At 39.8% G+C, this 17466-nt stretch overlaps 1 protein-coding gene across 2 annotated transcripts; it reads left to right on the plus strand.

Annotated features, from left to right (window-relative positions):
• Positions 1 to 1014: 1014 nt before the first annotated feature.
• Positions 1015 to 16033, plus strand: tead3a (TEA domain family member 3 a). 2 transcript variants are annotated; one of them, XM_086069712.1, is made up of 13 exons: positions 1015 to 1224; positions 6629 to 6874; positions 9759 to 9823; positions 10017 to 10079; positions 11224 to 11235; positions 11763 to 11873; positions 11967 to 12010; positions 12109 to 12170; positions 12529 to 12662; positions 12752 to 12922; positions 13160 to 13300; positions 13392 to 13544; positions 14301 to 16033. In XM_086069712.1, the coding sequence occupies exons 2-13, from the start codon at positions 6868 to 6870 to the stop codon at positions 14412 to 14414; spliced, it is 1077 nt and encodes a 358-aa protein (XP_085925838.1). In that variant the 5' UTR covers positions 1015 to 1224; positions 6629 to 6867; the 3' UTR covers positions 14415 to 16033. The 2 variants fall into 2 exon arrangements, with proteins under 2 accessions (XP_085925838.1, XP_085925839.1); XM_086069713.1 differs by lacking the exon at positions 11224 to 11235.
• The last annotated feature ends 1433 nt before the right edge of the window (positions 16034 to 17466 follow it).

The raw sequence follows: 17466 nt of genomic DNA on the forward strand, positions 1-17466 counted from the left end.
ATAGTGCAAAAATACTTTATTTAATTGTGATTAATATTGTGTTTGTGCAATATGAATTAAGCAGCAAAATCCACCAATTTTTTGTCAACGTCAGGGGGTGGCCATTTTGCCACTTGTTCACTGAAAATGGCAAATGTGCGTATGTTAAAGAGCACTTGTATATATGATTAGGTTTATACATTTTCTTTTGTTGATATACATTAACCTTATCATTGTATCTACATAAAACGAATAAGGGGTAGGACTAGATACGTTTTTAACTTCCTCCTTTCCTTTTTGAACATATAAACACTTTTCTTTCTTACTATTGTTGTTTTTCTTTTTTACTTCAACTTATATTTTATACTTGTAATGTGTTTTCTTTATGTTTATATGTTCAATAAAACCAAACCAAAATTACATCACAGTTGCTCAAGTCGACCAATCACAGCTCACCTGTTTTGTGAAGCTGAGCCGGGATTGGTTGCTACCTGAGCAACTATGATGTCATTTTCAGTTGACAATAAAGTGGCAAAATGGCCGCCCCCTGGCCGAAAAAAAAAAACCGAGTGGATTTTTAGTTCATATTTCACAAACACAATATTAATCAGAATGCTGCATTTATATTAATGGGGACCCATACAACATATTGTTGTTAAGAAAATTTTCAGGGCGAAATCAAGTTAAAAAATAAATACTCTTTTTTTTTTTTTTTATCCATCTTTGGGTGGCCATTTTGCCCCTTGCTGTCGACTGAAAATGGCATTACACTGCCGAAGGTCACATGACCAAACCCAGAAGCAGGTGAGCCATGATGGGCAACCAGTCACACTCACATTTAGCTGTCATTGAGCGAAAACGGAACCCCAACTGCACTTTTTTTTAACAGTCTTAACACATTGCAAATGTGATTACAATTGAATGATATTGCTAAGTGAACGTTATAATCTAAGTGGGGGGAAATACAAGTAAATTGTACGTGTGCAAGGGATTTTGTGACGTGCTGGGAGGAGTTTGTGCTTTTGGGGCCAGCAAAACTTTAGCATTTGCGCGTGTTCGGGTCGCCACGCCTCTGTCAGTCTGTACGTGCACGGCGCGCTCTCGTTCCACGGCAAACTCCTACTCGGCAATTCCGCCTTTGCTGTCAAATCTGTTGTTTTGCATCTTGTTCTCAGCGACTGCGCTCTTTTTAAGACGCGAGCGTGGGCCAACCCAGCGGCGGCGGAGCAGCAAAGCCGTCACAAGGTGAGAACTTGTGTCCAGCGAACTTTCTTTGTCTTTGTCGTGTGCTGCAACTTTCACGCCGCGTCTTGCGTCGGCCGATGTGCTCTCGGGAAGTTTTTGGATACTTGGCACACTCGCCTGTGTTTTGATATTTCAGAGCCTCGTATGCGTGTGTTTTGGAGGGCTTGCTTGGTGTTCTCCCGCCTCCCGGGCCACTTTTCCCCCAAGCGTCTCCCAACTTTACTTGCGGTATTATTAGCACACGAGCTAACCACCTAGCATGTCGGCGCGTTAGCTACCGCTTGTCTTGGATTTATCCGGTTAATTTAAGGCCGTCAAAATCGTGACCGAAACGCTCTCCGAGTGTTGCTGTGATTTCGGTTCTTTTGTGTTGGGCTTTTTTAAACCCCTGGCCGTTTTTCTAAACTAACCTAAAGCACTCTGTTGGTTCGTTTCCCCCCCCTTCGTGCTAGCAGATGTGACTCCAGTGTGCTAAGTAAGTTTTCACGTTTACGCAAAAGTTGGTTTCAGGCTTGATTCCTTTGAATGCACTGCTCACTTCGTTTGCAGCTCAAGAACGCGCCGGTGGATTCTCGTAAACACATACACACAAACACAGCACGCAAAACAAAACGTGGATCATCCATTCTATGAGAGGGCGAGTGCGGTTCTCATTCAAAGCAAGAATCTTGTTGTCACAGTAGTTTGCGTGTGTCTTGTCAGCGTTTGCTGAGCTCATTGCTTTATTTAGCTCCGTGGCAGTTAGCCTGACTCCCCACTGCACTGAACACCTGACCTTTTGGCCACAGGGAGCTACTGTATATAGTATACCGATATTGCAAGAAACATCTACTGTGCAAACGGTGCACAATGTAATGTACTTTCTTTGCAGCATCCAGACGCATTCTAGAACAAAATATACTTTTCTAAACATCATAGTGAAACTTTAGGTCCACCTGCATAATCAAATTCAAATTTGATTCTTTAGGTTGTGATTTCATATTTATTTAAATGTTTTGCTTTTATATTGATTCCGTAAGATAGATGTTGTTACCCTATTTTTGAGGAACGAAACAACTAAACATAGTTATTTGTGTATAGGCCTATGTAGTACTAAAGTATTTATAAAAAAAAAGACTAGGGATGCACGATAATGGTATTTTCAACCGATACGATAAACCAATAATTAAGAACCTGCGGATGTCGATAACCGATAAGTAAGCTGATAATGGTTTGCAAAATTAACTTGAATACAAATATACTTTCGAGTCCTACTCGAAGTACAAATACATCGAAACATTTGTAACGCACCATGAAGCTGAATTTTATGGATATCTCTGCTTCAAAGACAACCAGTAACTAATTTTGAGTTTGCCAAAACAAAACAGTCATGTTTTAAAGATTCAACAAAAAACTGTGAGGGTAACATTTTGAGGAAACGCATCTTGAGCCACAACGACAACAGATGGACCAACGCGGCAAGTTTATTATCGGCGGATTTCTTCATTATCTGGTTTATCTGTTTGACGTCAAATTGGTCGATAATTGCCGATAATTATTGTGCATCCCTAAAAAAAAAAGAAAAAGAAAAGACTACTGTGTAAACCATAGGGCTGCATAATTCTATCCAAAGTTTTCATCCCAACTATTTGGATCAATATGTTAATCATGTTTCTTCATAGGTGGCCAAAACCGTCGATACAACGGCCCATCATTGACAGACGCTCACCTTTCGTTAAGTGCTTTCGCATTTTCGGCAACGGCTTTATGACATGAAGCCTTGTAAAAATACACGCAATGAGCACAGACTGAAGTGTACGTCCGTAGACCGTACAGGCGTTCCTGCTCAGCCCATGTGTTTTTATAAGGCTTTGCATCATAAAGCACTTGGCAAAAATGTGGAAGCCCTTGCCAATAGGTGGCCATCCGTCAACCGATGTTGATGTACTGACGGTTTTGCCCACTTGTGCGTTTTTTTTTTTTTAATCACAGTTCATCATGTTAGTGAAAATGTTTTTACTTTTACTGCACCACTTTTAAACAAACAATATGTGAACAGTTTTCAGTGCAAAATGAATCTTTAAAATGAATGATCATTTTGAAATAAGCGCTAATAAAAAATGAAACTGAAGAGTTTTTCCATGGGCTAACTGAGTAACTACTTGTAAATCACTTATTTTGTCATCTTAATGAAGCCTTAACCATGTGATTATAACCCCCCCCCCCCCCCCCTTTGGTTGGCTGACTTCTACTAATGCAGCACAGCCTGCATTTTAGACTTAAATATCACAGGCGATGAAGTAAAAAATTTGTGGCAGCCAGTATCGTGATCACAATTAAATTTGGGTTATTTGTGCAGTCCTGATAAAAAGTGAAAAAGTAATGTGCATGTGTGCATATTAAGTTGTATTTCTTTTTTTTCATAGACATGGTCATGAAAATTTTAAATTATACCTGGCACAGTTAAAATACTTAAATTTGTCTGTTTCCTGTGTTCCGGATTTACATGATAATCTAAAACGACTCCAAATGTCACATTTAAAAAGTTGAAAGTGCTGGCATCACGCCTCTGCAGCTTACTTTTGGTTGCCATTTTCGTTTTATATTTTCAATACAACAGGAATCACACTCAAAACGCCCCTCAGTGGCCAGGAAGAGAATCGATTCAGAGCGTGTGCTGAATTGATATTAAATTTGGTTGAGGAATACTGCGATGCATAGATGAATTATTTCTGCTCGCCCCAAGATCCAATACAGGAGCTGCACAGTGAATTCCTGCATAGTTGTAATTGCCTTTCACAAAGTTTGCTATTGGATATAATTTTTTATGAATTATTTATGGATTTTTATGCTCAGGCTTGGTGCTTGAGTTGGATTAAAATACATCTTAATTTATTCTCTCTTTTTTTTTGTAGTCCCTTCTAGCGCAAACTAGACATCTCAGTGAGCTTGAGTCGCGCTCTCCGTATGAATGACACGTATCTTGTCAGTGAACGACAACAGTTGTTGGTTCTGTTTCAGCAGCTAAGTTTAGTCAATTCACATGAAAACAAGCTCCTCCACCTCCATTATCCTAACAGAGTAATAATAGTAATAACCACACGTCTAGAGTTGTGCAATTTGCATGCAATCATTGGCTACACGTTGAAAACGGAATCTGTCAGCGCAAAGGAGTGATCCACAACACTTTCGGTGAACAAAGACCTGTCGCCATGGATGTGATTGACAATCGCGTACTGTGCTGAAAGTGGCGCTGCTGCATCACTGGTGTTCTTGCTGACATCAGTGTAGCATGTTCAGTCAATGTACTGTGCCAGGACTCATGCTCACCATGCGTGCAGTAATTGCAGTCCTTGTACTGTGCTATGCTCCTTGAACGTGCCGTCCCTCAGTCAGTCAGTTAGTGGATGTGAACCTCAGCGTTGAATGACAGAGCACTGACTGATTATTTTGAAGAAATCATTATAATGACCCGATTCTATGGATTCAGTCAAGTCCAAACGCGGACGAATTGCCAATTTCACCAGTCGCAGACACAAACCCGGAGGAAATAGCATCTTTCTGCTTTAAGACCTGTTGCGTAACAACTTTTTTAGTCCGTCACGTACGGAATCCCTCCCCCTGTATATCACAATGTTCTTTAAGACTTTGCTCTCTTCTAACCATGTCACTCCGGGCCTGCCCGATTTCTATGGCAACAGCACAGTCCCGTCGCCAGTGATTGAAAATAGGAAAGCCCTGTGCCACCGCAGCAGGGGAAGCTGTGCGACCGCACTGATCCCTCTGTGGCCCGACTGTGGCGCGAAGCATGTTGGCCACTCTCTGGAAAACATTACACACCAGCCGGGGTTCTATTGCAGATGTCTTGTTCGTGTGTTTCAGGAGACTTGGAACATCCTCAACAATAACACAAGAATGTGTAATTTCCTCATGTGGTCCATGCAGACAAGGGATCAGGCTCTTTTGAAGTTAATATGAAGTCGATTTTGGCTCCGCTAGTTTAACCAGGGCTATTTGCTAAGGACATAGACTAGTATTGGAGCCAGGCTACACATATTAGAGCTGATTTTGACGCCATGTCACCAGTTATTGGGGAATAATACTGAAAGCTGTGCATGTTCTGCTTTCCTGGCTGCTCTGTAAAATATTGACACACAAAGCTTATTGTTGGACTGCCCTTGTCCTGTTTTTGAGCCTTCCTAACAAAGGATGACAACCGCCAAATTATTTTATGTTTTAAAAGGTTATTTGTGTGCTGTTATCCTGTCGTCTGAGGTGTACTATTACTATTCAGAGTAGGGGTGTGAATTGCCTAGTACCTTTCGATTCGTATCATGATTCTTAGGTCACGATTCGATATGGATTAATACCGATACAAATCTATAAACGGATTATTCCGATTTTTTTTTTCCAACTCTAATTTAGAAAATACTAACCTGTAAACTTGTACATGTACACTGTAAGATTTGTACGAAAATGTGTTTATTTATCTGAAACTTTAGGCTTATAACTGTGAGCCACTTTATTTAACAAACAATCCGTTGCAATCTGTTTCATGTTTGAACAGCATTGAAATACAAATATTAAGGCTTAATGTTCCATTAATATAACATTCTTCCATGCTTAAAGTGTGAACCCTAACCTTAAGTAAGACGTTTTGTTGAATATTCCCATTAAAAAATGTATGTTTAAAAATCGATTCAGCAGCATATCAAATCGATTTGAGAATTGCGCGCTGTAATATCGCAATATATTGCCGAATCGATTTTTTTTTTAACACCCCTAATTCAGAGTGAATTGGTCCCGATAATAGTGTCCAAAATAAGTCGGGGACAACATTCTTAAATAACTAACATTTTGTCGTGTGTGGGGAAAGCAAGCGACTCTTGAGTCATGACTCATGAATTATGACAGGAAATGGAATGTAGCCAATCAAGAAGCAGCCTGACGGGAACAAGGAAGTGGGTCTGTATAAAAACTGAGCTACATGAAACACAAAGGGTAATAATGCCAGACGAAGCTTAATATGTGCACTTGGCTTTAGTTTGTGCAGGAGACTTTCTTCAGCAACTATTAAATGCCAGATTAAAAAATGATCATATCCTCCATGTGTCAGGTCTGTAACAGAAAATCCTTGTGCGCCAGGCGTTAAGCAAACAAATAAAAAGTAGTCTTGTCAGAAACTCTAAGGCACATACTGTTACTTCCATATTTGTCTCTGCATCAGTCACTCATCATCAGCGTTGAATAAATGTGGAATCTGAGGAAGGTAACATCATGTACACACAACAGTAGCAGTTAAATAACATTAACACCATTACATCATTATAATAATAAAATAACATTACCATTGAATGTGGATGTTTTTGTATTGCAAAACTCATTATTGACCTTTTGATGAAAGAAAATGTCATGTCTTTTCAAGGTGTGGTTGGAGCCGTCATCATTGCGTCGGAGTGGAGTTGCCGTAGCAGCCCTGACGGGGCGCAGGAGGAGGGCGCTGGCAGTGGCGATGGAGATGCACTTGGTGACGGGGCAGAGCGGGGATTGGACGGCGACCCTGAAGGGGTGTGGAGTCCTGACATTGAGCAGAGCTTTCAGGAAGCTCTGGCCATCTACCCTCCCTGCGGCAGGAGGAAGATTATACTTTCAGATGAGGGCAAGATGTACGGTGAGGAAGAGCTAATTATTTCCACCTTCGTTACAAATTACGTTTGTCAGTTGCCACTCTTAAATACTCGCTGTGTTAAAGGGAAACATACGGGTTGTGTCAGAAAAGATCCGGGACTGGTGTCATTAAAGATTTTTCAAGCGTCAAGTGTGAGGATTTTTGGGTGTTTGCCTTGTTCAGTGCACAAGAATTGGCGGCAGTTGTTCCAGGACAACTTGTGGCTGCTTCACTATGACACCACGCGAGCTCACAGTGCCGGGAGCATCTGCCTGAGAAGAACTTCATCCCGCCTGGCTCTGTGTGATTTATTTTTCACCTCTTTCCCAAGCTGAAGGGGACCAATATTGAGGAAACGGATGACATCAAGTTAACAGTGACGATGGAGCTGCGGAGCACCCTGGAAGATTTTTTGTTTCTAGGAGTGCATGAATGCGTGACACTGGAGGTTGTGAGACTTACTTAATAGTGGTGAAATTGTAGTTTGGATTCAAAAAAACAGTCCTGGAACTTTTCTGACACATCTTGTATAAAATTGAATCTAACGGCTAATTTATTGCTGTACTCTGCAACACAATCACCTGAAATGGATGAAATCATTCAATAAAAAATGTTTATCTACATCTACTTATACACTGGCAAACATTAATATTGGGAGATGAGAGTGCATGTCTCCAATAACATACAATTTGATCATATCTTGACACATATTTTCTATTCAAATTGGTTTGTGTTACATCCTTAATTAATACGATTGTTTTGCTGTGACTTCTTCTTTACAAGCCTTTGGTCTAGGCCCAAAATTGCCCAAATTAGGCGCAATCAAGAGCCCTGCATTAGGTTGGCAATTTTACCTGCTTCCCTTGCTTCTACATTCACGACTCTTCCTGCACACCAGTGGTTCTCAACCTTTTTTCAGTGACGTAACCCCTGTGAAATATTTTTTTTAATATTTCGCAATATTTTATTATCAACATGAAGTGTCACCTTTTGTGATCATAGTAAAGCTCTGTTCTAAAAAAATAAATGGTAAACTAAATTTTAAATGAAGTTTTCAAGTGATTGATAGGTGGCATATGATAAGTTGTTTTTTTTTTATACTGAAATTGAATAGTCCACTGAATTAAAAAATATTTTTATGAACTTATATTATTCTGAAATTATTTACTTTTTAAATATATTTTAAAATCTCACGTACCCCCCGGAGTGCCTTCACGTACCCCATTAGAGAACCACTGCTACACACTGTCCATTGAAATTATGCTCCAGTAATTGCTACAAAGCAAAACCGCCTCTAATGTAAAAAGCAAGTCTCCTTTTGGAGCAGTGACAGACAGTCCTGTTCCGGGAATTGGAGGTGACTGCTGTGTATCTGAGTCATCCTCCTTTGTCGCATTTAAGATGTTCTTTGCTCTGGTAAACCATCTAAGCTGATATGACTCAGCAACAGTACTTCCCAGAAGGAGAGATAGTAGTGGTGGTGGTGATGATGATGATGATGTTAGCGCGTTTGTGCTTTGGCCTGGATTGGATCAGGTCAGTGAGGCTTGATTCAATCACCTTCGTTTCTATCCTCTTGAATTATTGTATTTGCTGCTGTGAGTAGATGAGCAGCTGCTTGGGTGTGGTTGGGACGGAGGGGGAAGGCCGTGTGAGAAATAGCTGACCAGGCAGTTTGTCCCAACCACATTTTGGAAGCCTATTAACTATGATGTCCTCCATTCTGTTTTCTCTCATTTTTCATTTCATCTCCCATATGGCCCTTCGCCAGCGACAACTGCCAACTTTGATTTCACTTGAAGGGAGTCTATAAAAGTCCCGCAGCAGTCTAAAGTTAATCCTCCATATGGGTCACGCTATTTTTACTGTCACGTTCATTTCATGTTCACTTCCACACACCAATACAGTTTTGACTTCTTGAGTTTGAATATGAATGTATCAGACCACCTGCTGGGTTTTAGTTGACATCTCGGTTGCTACAATATTTCAATTTATGCTGCTTAGAATTTTGAAGTTTGAAAATATTTTTTCGGAATCAACAAAAATTGCTTAAACTGATCAGGTGTAATGTGGCAACATGGCTCAGTGGGAGAGTGGTTGTGTCTCACCCCGCAGGTTGTGCGTTTGATCCCCAGCCCTTGTGACCATGTCGAAGTGTCTTTGAGCAAGATACTGAACCCCCAGTTGCTTATGATGCTGCAGCATCAGTAACTGTGGATGAATGCGAAATCAGTGTCAAGTGCTTTGAGGGCGTTAACAAGCGCTTCAAGTAAAAGACCATTTACCAACGACTATTTACTTTTTCATGGAAATTGGCCGATCCTGGTCAGGCATTTATAATATAAATTACCTCCATTGTATGCATTTTATATACTATACCTTTTTTCCCAAGTAAGAGCCCTAGCCTCAAAAGAGTGTTTATTTTTTATTTTTTAACAGAACTCCTAAACTTGCCCCTTGTCATCACAATGCCTGGAAGTCAAAGCTAGTTGCTACGCCACCATAACTCACTGTGGATAAGGATTTATTTTAGTGTGTGTGCAGCCTGCAGGTTGTTGGTACTGAGACATACTTACAGAAATTCTTGCAGTTTGGTAGCCTGACAATTTTTGTATTGTCATTGTTTTGTGCAGTTATTGTGACTGACGGGCCATTTCCATTTTAAGTTAAACCTCAGCGAACAAAAAGCAACGAATTCTCGCCAAAAACCGTATAAAAATAAAAATGGGTGAATGAATTTTGGGGGTTGTGGTTTGGGAAGATGCCATTCAATTTTGTAAGTAGTTCACTGCACAAACAAGTTGTTTCAATTTGACACTATGCGTCATTTAACAATGTGTACTTTTTGGAGTCCCATTGTGATGTCATTTCTCTTTGTCACTTCCAGGTCGAAATGAGCTGATAGCTCGCTATATTAAACTACGGACAGGAAAGACACGCACACGCAAACAGGTACGGACATCATAACAGTTAAAATTTTGCAACCTACAATATGTGTGAACTTTTATTGTAGTTTGGTATCCACCTGAAATATATATATATATATATATTATTATTATTATTATTATATATTTTTTTTTATTAAATCCATGAATCCTTTGTGAATATGTTATGCGTCTTTCCCAATGTTTACCCTGGCCAACAGGTGTCTAGTCACATTCAGGTTCTGGCACGCAAGAGGGTACGTGAATACCAGGCGAGCATCAAGGTGGGCGCCCGCCGGATAAACGTCCGAGCTTATTTTCTGTTTTCTTTTTCCTTTTCCTCTTCCTCCTATCCTCTTTGCTGCCTTCCTACTTTTGCATCCGCCTTCAGGTCTCTAGTCACCTGCAAGTCTTGACCAAACGAAAGTCTCGTGAGATTCACTCTAAGGTACACGCATGTGCTGCTCAGTGTCGCCGCCATGCTTCCTGCTCTGCCCTTGCATGCCAACCCAATCCGTATTAACCCTCTCAATGAGACAAGGCTGACTGGCATGCCCATATTATGTCATGGAATAACCATCTTTGCTACATTTAACTTGAAATCATTTCTAAAATGTACCATAAAAGAAAAGATAGGGTACTAACTAACTAGTTAGTGCTAGTGCATGAAGGGGTCTTTGAAACGTCGAATACCATTATTAGAGCTTTGATGTTGATTATAGATGACCGTTAATGGGCCTTAATGTTAATAAAATTTAGTTAATTATATTTCATGTACTGCTATTCAGTATGTTTTGCGTTTGTCCATTGACAGCTGAACAGGCGGAGTGAGTTTTATCAGGTCAGCTTAACTACTTTTAGGGTCTGCTGCTTGTTTTCTTTCCACTCTCTTAAGTTGTCACTCTGAATAAACGTTGGTCTTAGGAGGTCTTGTCTGTGACAGTTTTTTTTTTTTTTTTTTTTATAATGCACGACAATAATGCTTGAGTGCCCTTTGCATGAGATTGAGTTGCTGGCTTGGTTGACCAAAGTGTCACATGAAGCAGCATGCATTTGAACAAACGAGTGGGAACATTTGAATGGGTCTCGTCCGTGCATTCTTGGAACTCTTTCTGCTTTAATGCATTTCTCCATGTCCCCTCAGCTCTTCAGCTCTTCACTGGTTTAAAGTTTTCTTGTGGTTTTATCATGTCCTGTAATGAACTTTTCTTCAGCCAAATATATTTAAGTACCTGTTTAGTGGTCAATTTCTGCTTTAATTTTACACAATACTCTTATCTTGTGATTGTTTTTCAGTTTTGTATTTGTTAGACAGTACTGTATATGTTAAGTGTAGGGCAGGATGGTTCCCTTTTTTGACAAACAGCTTCATCACTCTTAATTGGGACTATGCTGAATTTTTAATTTGACATTTCTTCTTTATCTTAGGCCATGAACTTGGTAAGTTTTGGCATACTACTACAGTACTCTGCTTTTGTGCTTAATTGTTGGCCTCACAGTTAACACTTGCCCCCCCCCCCCCCCAATGCAGTGCAATAAAAAAAAAATCTGTTATGTTTGTTTAGATATTTTAAAGTGGCTTTAGTACCTTAATGGTGGTGGCTGCAGTTCCCTCTACTAGCACCTACAGCTTTGGCATCCACTGTACCTGCTTTGCACTCTGCTCTGAATCCCTCGTAGATATTGCATCATGCTGAAGTATTCTATTTGAAGGACATGCATGTTAGGTTATTGGAAGACTGTAAATTACCCTAAGGTGTGAATGTGACTTTCTTGGCATCAGTCCAAGCTGACCAATAAACATTTTTCATAGGCTTCAAGCTGCATTTTAAAAATAGACGGATTGTGTATGGTGTATGCAGGCTGGCTTGCTGTCAGAGTAGCCATGAATGTTACCTTTTTGGAATGTTGAGTTAGTGTCTCTGGATTTGTCCAGATGGAACAACAACTTTTGTATTCATGTTCAGGACCAGGTTTCCAAAGACAAAGCACTACAGACAGTGGCCAACCTTTCATCAGCTCAGATTGTGTCTGCAAGTGTGATGAAAAGCCAAGCTTCTTTCCCTCCACCAGTCAGGGTAAGACGACACACACCAACATACTCGCACATCTGGATAAGAGACTGTAATAAAGTCTGCTCTTTCCCCTCTGTGCTGTTTTCTTTGGTCTAGTTTTGGCCCGGCCATGTGCCAGGACAGCCTGGACATTCTCAGGAGTAAGCATCCTTTTTGCATGACATGCTTGCTGAAGTGAAATCAGAGAATCTTGTAAAATGAAATTGCTACAGTTTCTTAATCCGCCATTTTCCTTTAGCATCAAGCCCTTTGCACAGCCGCCATACACAACACTAGCAGCTCCTGTTCCTGCACCCATCAGTAAGTATAGAACTCTTGCGTTTCTATAGATCAGTATATGACATGGGTGAGCATATAAAATTGTAACTCGGCCAGTAATGTGAAGAGAGAACTATTTTAATGTCCTCATGTGATGTAATATCTTGATGTGCAATAATACTTTGTACCAAAAGTAAATGCCAACAAAGGCAATTAAAGCATTGACCCATGGGGTCCCAGTGTAGGTTAAAAAAAAAAAACAACAATAAAAACTTTCACTCCTGTACTATTCCTTTTTTTTTTTTTCTACTAAAATTTACCACAAGATCAACTCTGACTATGCCTTATTTATGATGGGAAATCTAAGGTTAGCGGCAACCCGTTTCCATCTGTTTGGCAGGCTATGAGTCCCTGCCTCCCCCTCGCCCGGCAGCCATCGCAGCGCCTGTGTGGCAGGACAGAACCATTGCCTCAGCAAAACTACGGCTTCTGGAGTACTCTGCTTTTATGGAGACTCAGAAAGACAGAGAGATGGTACACTTAGTCATCAACGGAATGTTCAGGTCCATCTTTTTGACTTGTTTTTGCTTCTCTTCTTACCCTTTGCTCGTCTCTCCTTGCAGTACAAGCATCTGTTTGTGCATATTGGCCCATCCAACCCCAGCTACAGCGACCCAGTGCTGGAGTCCATTGATGTCAGGCAGATTTACGATAAATTCTCCGAGAAGAAAGGAGGCCTAAAGGAGCTGTATGAGAAAGGGCCCCACAATGCTTTCTTTCTTGTGAAGTTCTGGGTTAGTAAGCGCTATTACTATAGGATTTAAAAAAAAAATACAACATTGGATCTTTATTAATTTCATGCCACAAGAAATGTAATTTTGATTCATTCTGAGGTGATAACCTGCTCATTCACATGGGCAAAGAAAAGTAGCAATTTAACACTTAGGCTTTAGTTAAATTGCACTGCATATGTTGTGTTGTAAAATAGTCTGCATTATAAACGTGCTACATTTTGTTCATGCTTTATTTAGGCAGATCTGAGCAGTGATCTTGAGGAAGGTTCCAGTGCATTCTACGGTGTGAGTAGCCAGTACAGTGGAACGGAGAATATCACAATCAGCGTCTCAACAAAAGTCTGCTCCTTTGGCAAACAGGTGGTGGAGAAAGTCGAGGTAAGCAAAGCAAACCCACACCTGCTTTTTAATGCGAATGACTATCAAAACAGCAGGAGGTTTTCAGTGCTTTTCTCGCTGCACATTCCAGACGGAATACGCACATACGGAGGGAGGAAAGCACATGTTTCGCATCCATCGATCACCAATGTGCGAATATATGATCAACTTCATCCACAAACTCAAACATCTACCGGAGAAATATATGATGAATAGCGTGTTGGAGAACTTCACTATACTACAGGTTGGTACATTTGGTTGGTACATTTGGCTGGTGATGTTAAATTCATGCAGCAACTAAAGTCTAACTTTGATGAGAACACATTTTATACTAGCAGGATTATAAATTGTGGGAACAGCAAGGTTATTTTAGTTCATTAAAACTAATGAAATAACAAAAATTCCAAAAACATTTTTCGTTGACAAAATAAAAACGGAAGTGTTTATAAAAAAACGGGAAAAAAAACTAAAACTAACTAAAACTACATTTTACATTTGCAAAACTGAACTAAAACTAATTATATTTATAGTAAAAATGTCTTTAGTTCTCGTCTTTGGTAATTAAGTTAATACATACATGAGGCTTTGGGGTTGATTTTAAATGTGATTTAAGTGTATTGATTTCAATATTAATCGGAATAAGGATGTTTGAAAGTGTGTTGCACGGAAGTGACGTCATCAGACGAGCAGCAGCCAATAGAAAAGCAGCTTAAGATGACGTCTCTCCTAGCTGACAATTTTGTGTGTTTTATTTTTGGCTCCAATGGCTTGCCTTGCCTGCCAGGATGACCCTTGATATTTGTCTGTTTCTAGTAGCATTTAATCTTATTATTTGATAGGAATAGGTCAAACTCCCCCTCATTGACTCCATAGTGTTGACATTTTATTTGTTTTACCGTCATTTGACCTGAGAACTTCCACTGTATGAGTGCAGATTGTAAGGTAGTGGCGCTTGCAGTTTGTCATGTTCTGACCTGCACTTTCTCCTGCCTTCCACCAGGTGGTGTCCAACAGAGAAACTCAGGAGACTCTGTTGTGTATCGCTTTTGTGTTTGAAGTGTCCACCAGTGAACACGGAGCACAGTACCACGTTTACCGACTAGTTAACGACTAGCGCGTAACGGACATGCAATAGACTGTCTGACCTGCAGTCAGCCATTTTCAGCCCGCTCACGCAGATTGATACCAACACACAAACGGTCTATGTAAGCCTCACCAGCACGGCCCTATCCCTATATTTGAAACACTAAAGTCAAGACGTGTGATCTTTTTTTAAATGTAAATATCCTGTTCATATTCTGTTGTCTGTGTTATAGAATTTCACTACTTTTCAGTGTCTTAGATTCAAAATCACGAACAAATGATGTAATTTCCCCAAAAGTGCTAAAACATTTGAATTGTGAGTCTATCTGAGTGTAGTGAAGCATTTGCGGTTAGCCCCATCATTCCCAGCTAAGCCAATGTGTCACTGACAGTGATGACTTTGAATATACAGTAGATACTGTAACACTACACACCCCAGTTCAAATGTTTCAAGAGGAGTACAAATAACTGTGATGATGTGGTTGCACAAGTGAGCACACCCTCTGATAACTGGGATTTGGCAATGTTCAGATTTAACCAATCACTTTCAAACTCGGTACGGTAAAAACTTGGATGATGGACTTCCGCCGCCAAAGAGTGATGTTGCTCACGAAGAATATGTCACAGCAAATAAACAATTGATTTGCCCGGCCGTTTCGACGTGACTACAACCATGTCAGGAAAAACATAATAGAACAGCTGAACACAGCCACATCCCGAGTTATTCAAAGGTGTGTACACTTAACACAACCACGTTATCTCACTTTTCATTTTTACTTTTCAAAGATTTCATTTTATCAATTTGCTTTATTTAACCAGTATAAGAAAAAAAATGGAGATTTTTAGCCTCTTTGAGAGCTCTGACCAAGACGGCAACTAAATTGTTACGCCAAACACACAAGGTAAGATGAATAAAAGATCAAATCTTAATGTGTTAAGGATCACTTTAGTCATTGCCAACAAACTAATTCACACAAAGGCGTTGGCATTCTGAAAGGAAGAACATTTCCTAGACTGCCTTTGCCTTACATTATTTCTACCTCTGTGTGAGTTGGGATTCAAATGTGCTTTCATAAAGCCCTGACCTGAGGAGCACTGACGTATAGGATGTGTACACTACATTTTTAATGGTACGTTTTATAAGCCAAAAATGAGCTCAATATACTTTTCTTTTCTTTTTTGTCAAAGCAAATGTTCTTTTTTTTTTACCAGCAAAGCTTGAGCTAATACTCTATTTTTTTCTTTCCTTTTTAAATGTATACCTGCATGGTACAGGTAACAGTCCATGTTACGGTCACCCACAGTGTATTGTGGTAAAGGCCTCTGAACTGACACTTGTTTTGCTCTGTAGAACTTTTTTTCTTTTTTTTTTGTTACTCTGTACACTTAACCATTATTAAGCAACACTTGTTAGTTGACTCATCGTACCCTCATTCACTAGTAGGATCATCTGGACGGTGACAAGAAAGTGTGTTTTTGCGACATGAATGTTTGAGTTAAGACATTCACTCTTAAATCACCAATGTGCAACGTGTGGAACCGCGTGTCGCCGTTTTTGGCAAATTCTGTCTCTTTGTATTCACATTTGCTCAGTACTTTGAATATATGCCTTTTAGGCTATGCCAATAAAAGCGCACAGTGTTTGCAGGACCTACTGAGTACTGTTTTACTTATTGAAATAATGCTTGGATTGCAAATGTCCTGAAATCTATCGTTGATTTAATACCTTATTTAAAATGTTTGTGTCAACGGGGGATTTTCGTTCCAATTTTGCAGCAAGCAAAACAAGTTGCTTGTAGTAAATGCACAGCGCAGTACAGCTGCTAGGTGGCACTATTTCCACATTTACTGTAAGGTTTTTATTTTCTCTACTGTACACAAATCAGCTCACCTGCCAAGCAACTTGCTAAATATGCTACTAGTTACAAACCAAACACAGTCACATGGTCAGTGCATCCCTTTGTGATGACATCATCTAAGCAGTCATACATTTTTATGACTTCTATAGTCTGGTCAAATGTTCTGATTGTATCGTTTTTGTACTGCACTGATTCTATTTCGTGTGTGTGGAAAAATAATCTCTTCTCCTGCAGAACCCACATACCACAGCATTCAACATCTATCAGCGACACCATTAAATGTGTCACTTCAAGGACAGTATTCCCGCAATTCATTGTTTAAGTATGGCTGTGTGTGATGGCTTGCTCCTATCATGACAAAGTCATTGATTGAAATGTAAGTGCCCCCCCCCCCCCCCCCCAGTATAGCCTACTGTTGTCATAAATTGACGGCGATGCAACTACTTTACAAAACCTAAACATTGTGTAGTCCATTTTATATTGTGCCATTTCCCTGATGTGACAAATAAATCTCTGGGGCCCGGGCCTTCATATTTGCAATATCCATAAGCTGCAAAATGTGTCTTGAATTTAACATTACACCCCCTATTTTCTTTTGTAAGTTTCTGAGTCGCTTCCCCAAATATGAATTTATTCCAGTTTTAGCACAGGATAACGCCTCAAATTGTATATTATTATTATTTTTATGAAGTCTAATAAGTATATGTAATATTTTCATAAAACGTTATGCACAGTTTGAACGTCAGCACCTATGTTTGAATTACTGTGTAGGAAAGTTAAAATAATTCAATTAATATGTGTTGCAGAAGTTACATACAAATTGCTAAAGTTGAATATAACTGAACTGTATTCAGGCATGATTCTTACATGCACCACTAGAGGGAGCCCTTTAACCACATATGTGCCACACCGAGAATCACTGGTGTAGACATTAGGCTTAACAGTTTCTGTGGATAAAAAAAAAAAAAGACAACCACAATGAAACCGTTTATCCTTTGATCGATTGTCAGCATCTACGACGACTGCCATTTTTAACACTAGAAATTAACAGACATAACATTTGGCTGTTGTGTTGCAGGTGTGAAGGGTGTGATGGGAATTTTTTTATCTGCATCAACGTAGCCAAAACCAATCCGGTTATGTGCTCGCATTACAGTACTTAAGTTTCGCTCCTCCTCATCACAATGTACTTCGGAAGGCTTGCTCATGCCGTGACCTGTTTTG

This window comes from Leptonotus elevatus, chromosome 2 (genome assembly GCF_054856555.1).
Source record: "Leptonotus elevatus isolate MCC_2025b chromosome 2, RoL_Lele_1.0, whole genome shotgun sequence".
In the NCBI taxonomy this organism is placed as follows: domain Eukaryota; kingdom Metazoa; phylum Chordata; class Actinopteri; order Syngnathiformes; family Syngnathidae; genus Leptonotus; species Leptonotus elevatus.

Bases quoted from the DNA above. Each gene is read 5' to 3' on its own strand.
- tead3a (XM_086069712.1), top strand. The intron at 11,874-11,966 runs GTAAGACGACAC...TCTTTGGTCTAG, and splicing joins CTTTCCCTCCACCAGTCAGG to TTTTGGCCCGGCCATGTGCC. The intron at 12,011-12,108 runs GTAAGCATCCTT...ATTTTCCTTTAG, and splicing joins CAGCCTGGACATTCTCAGGA to CATCAAGCCCTTTGCACAGC.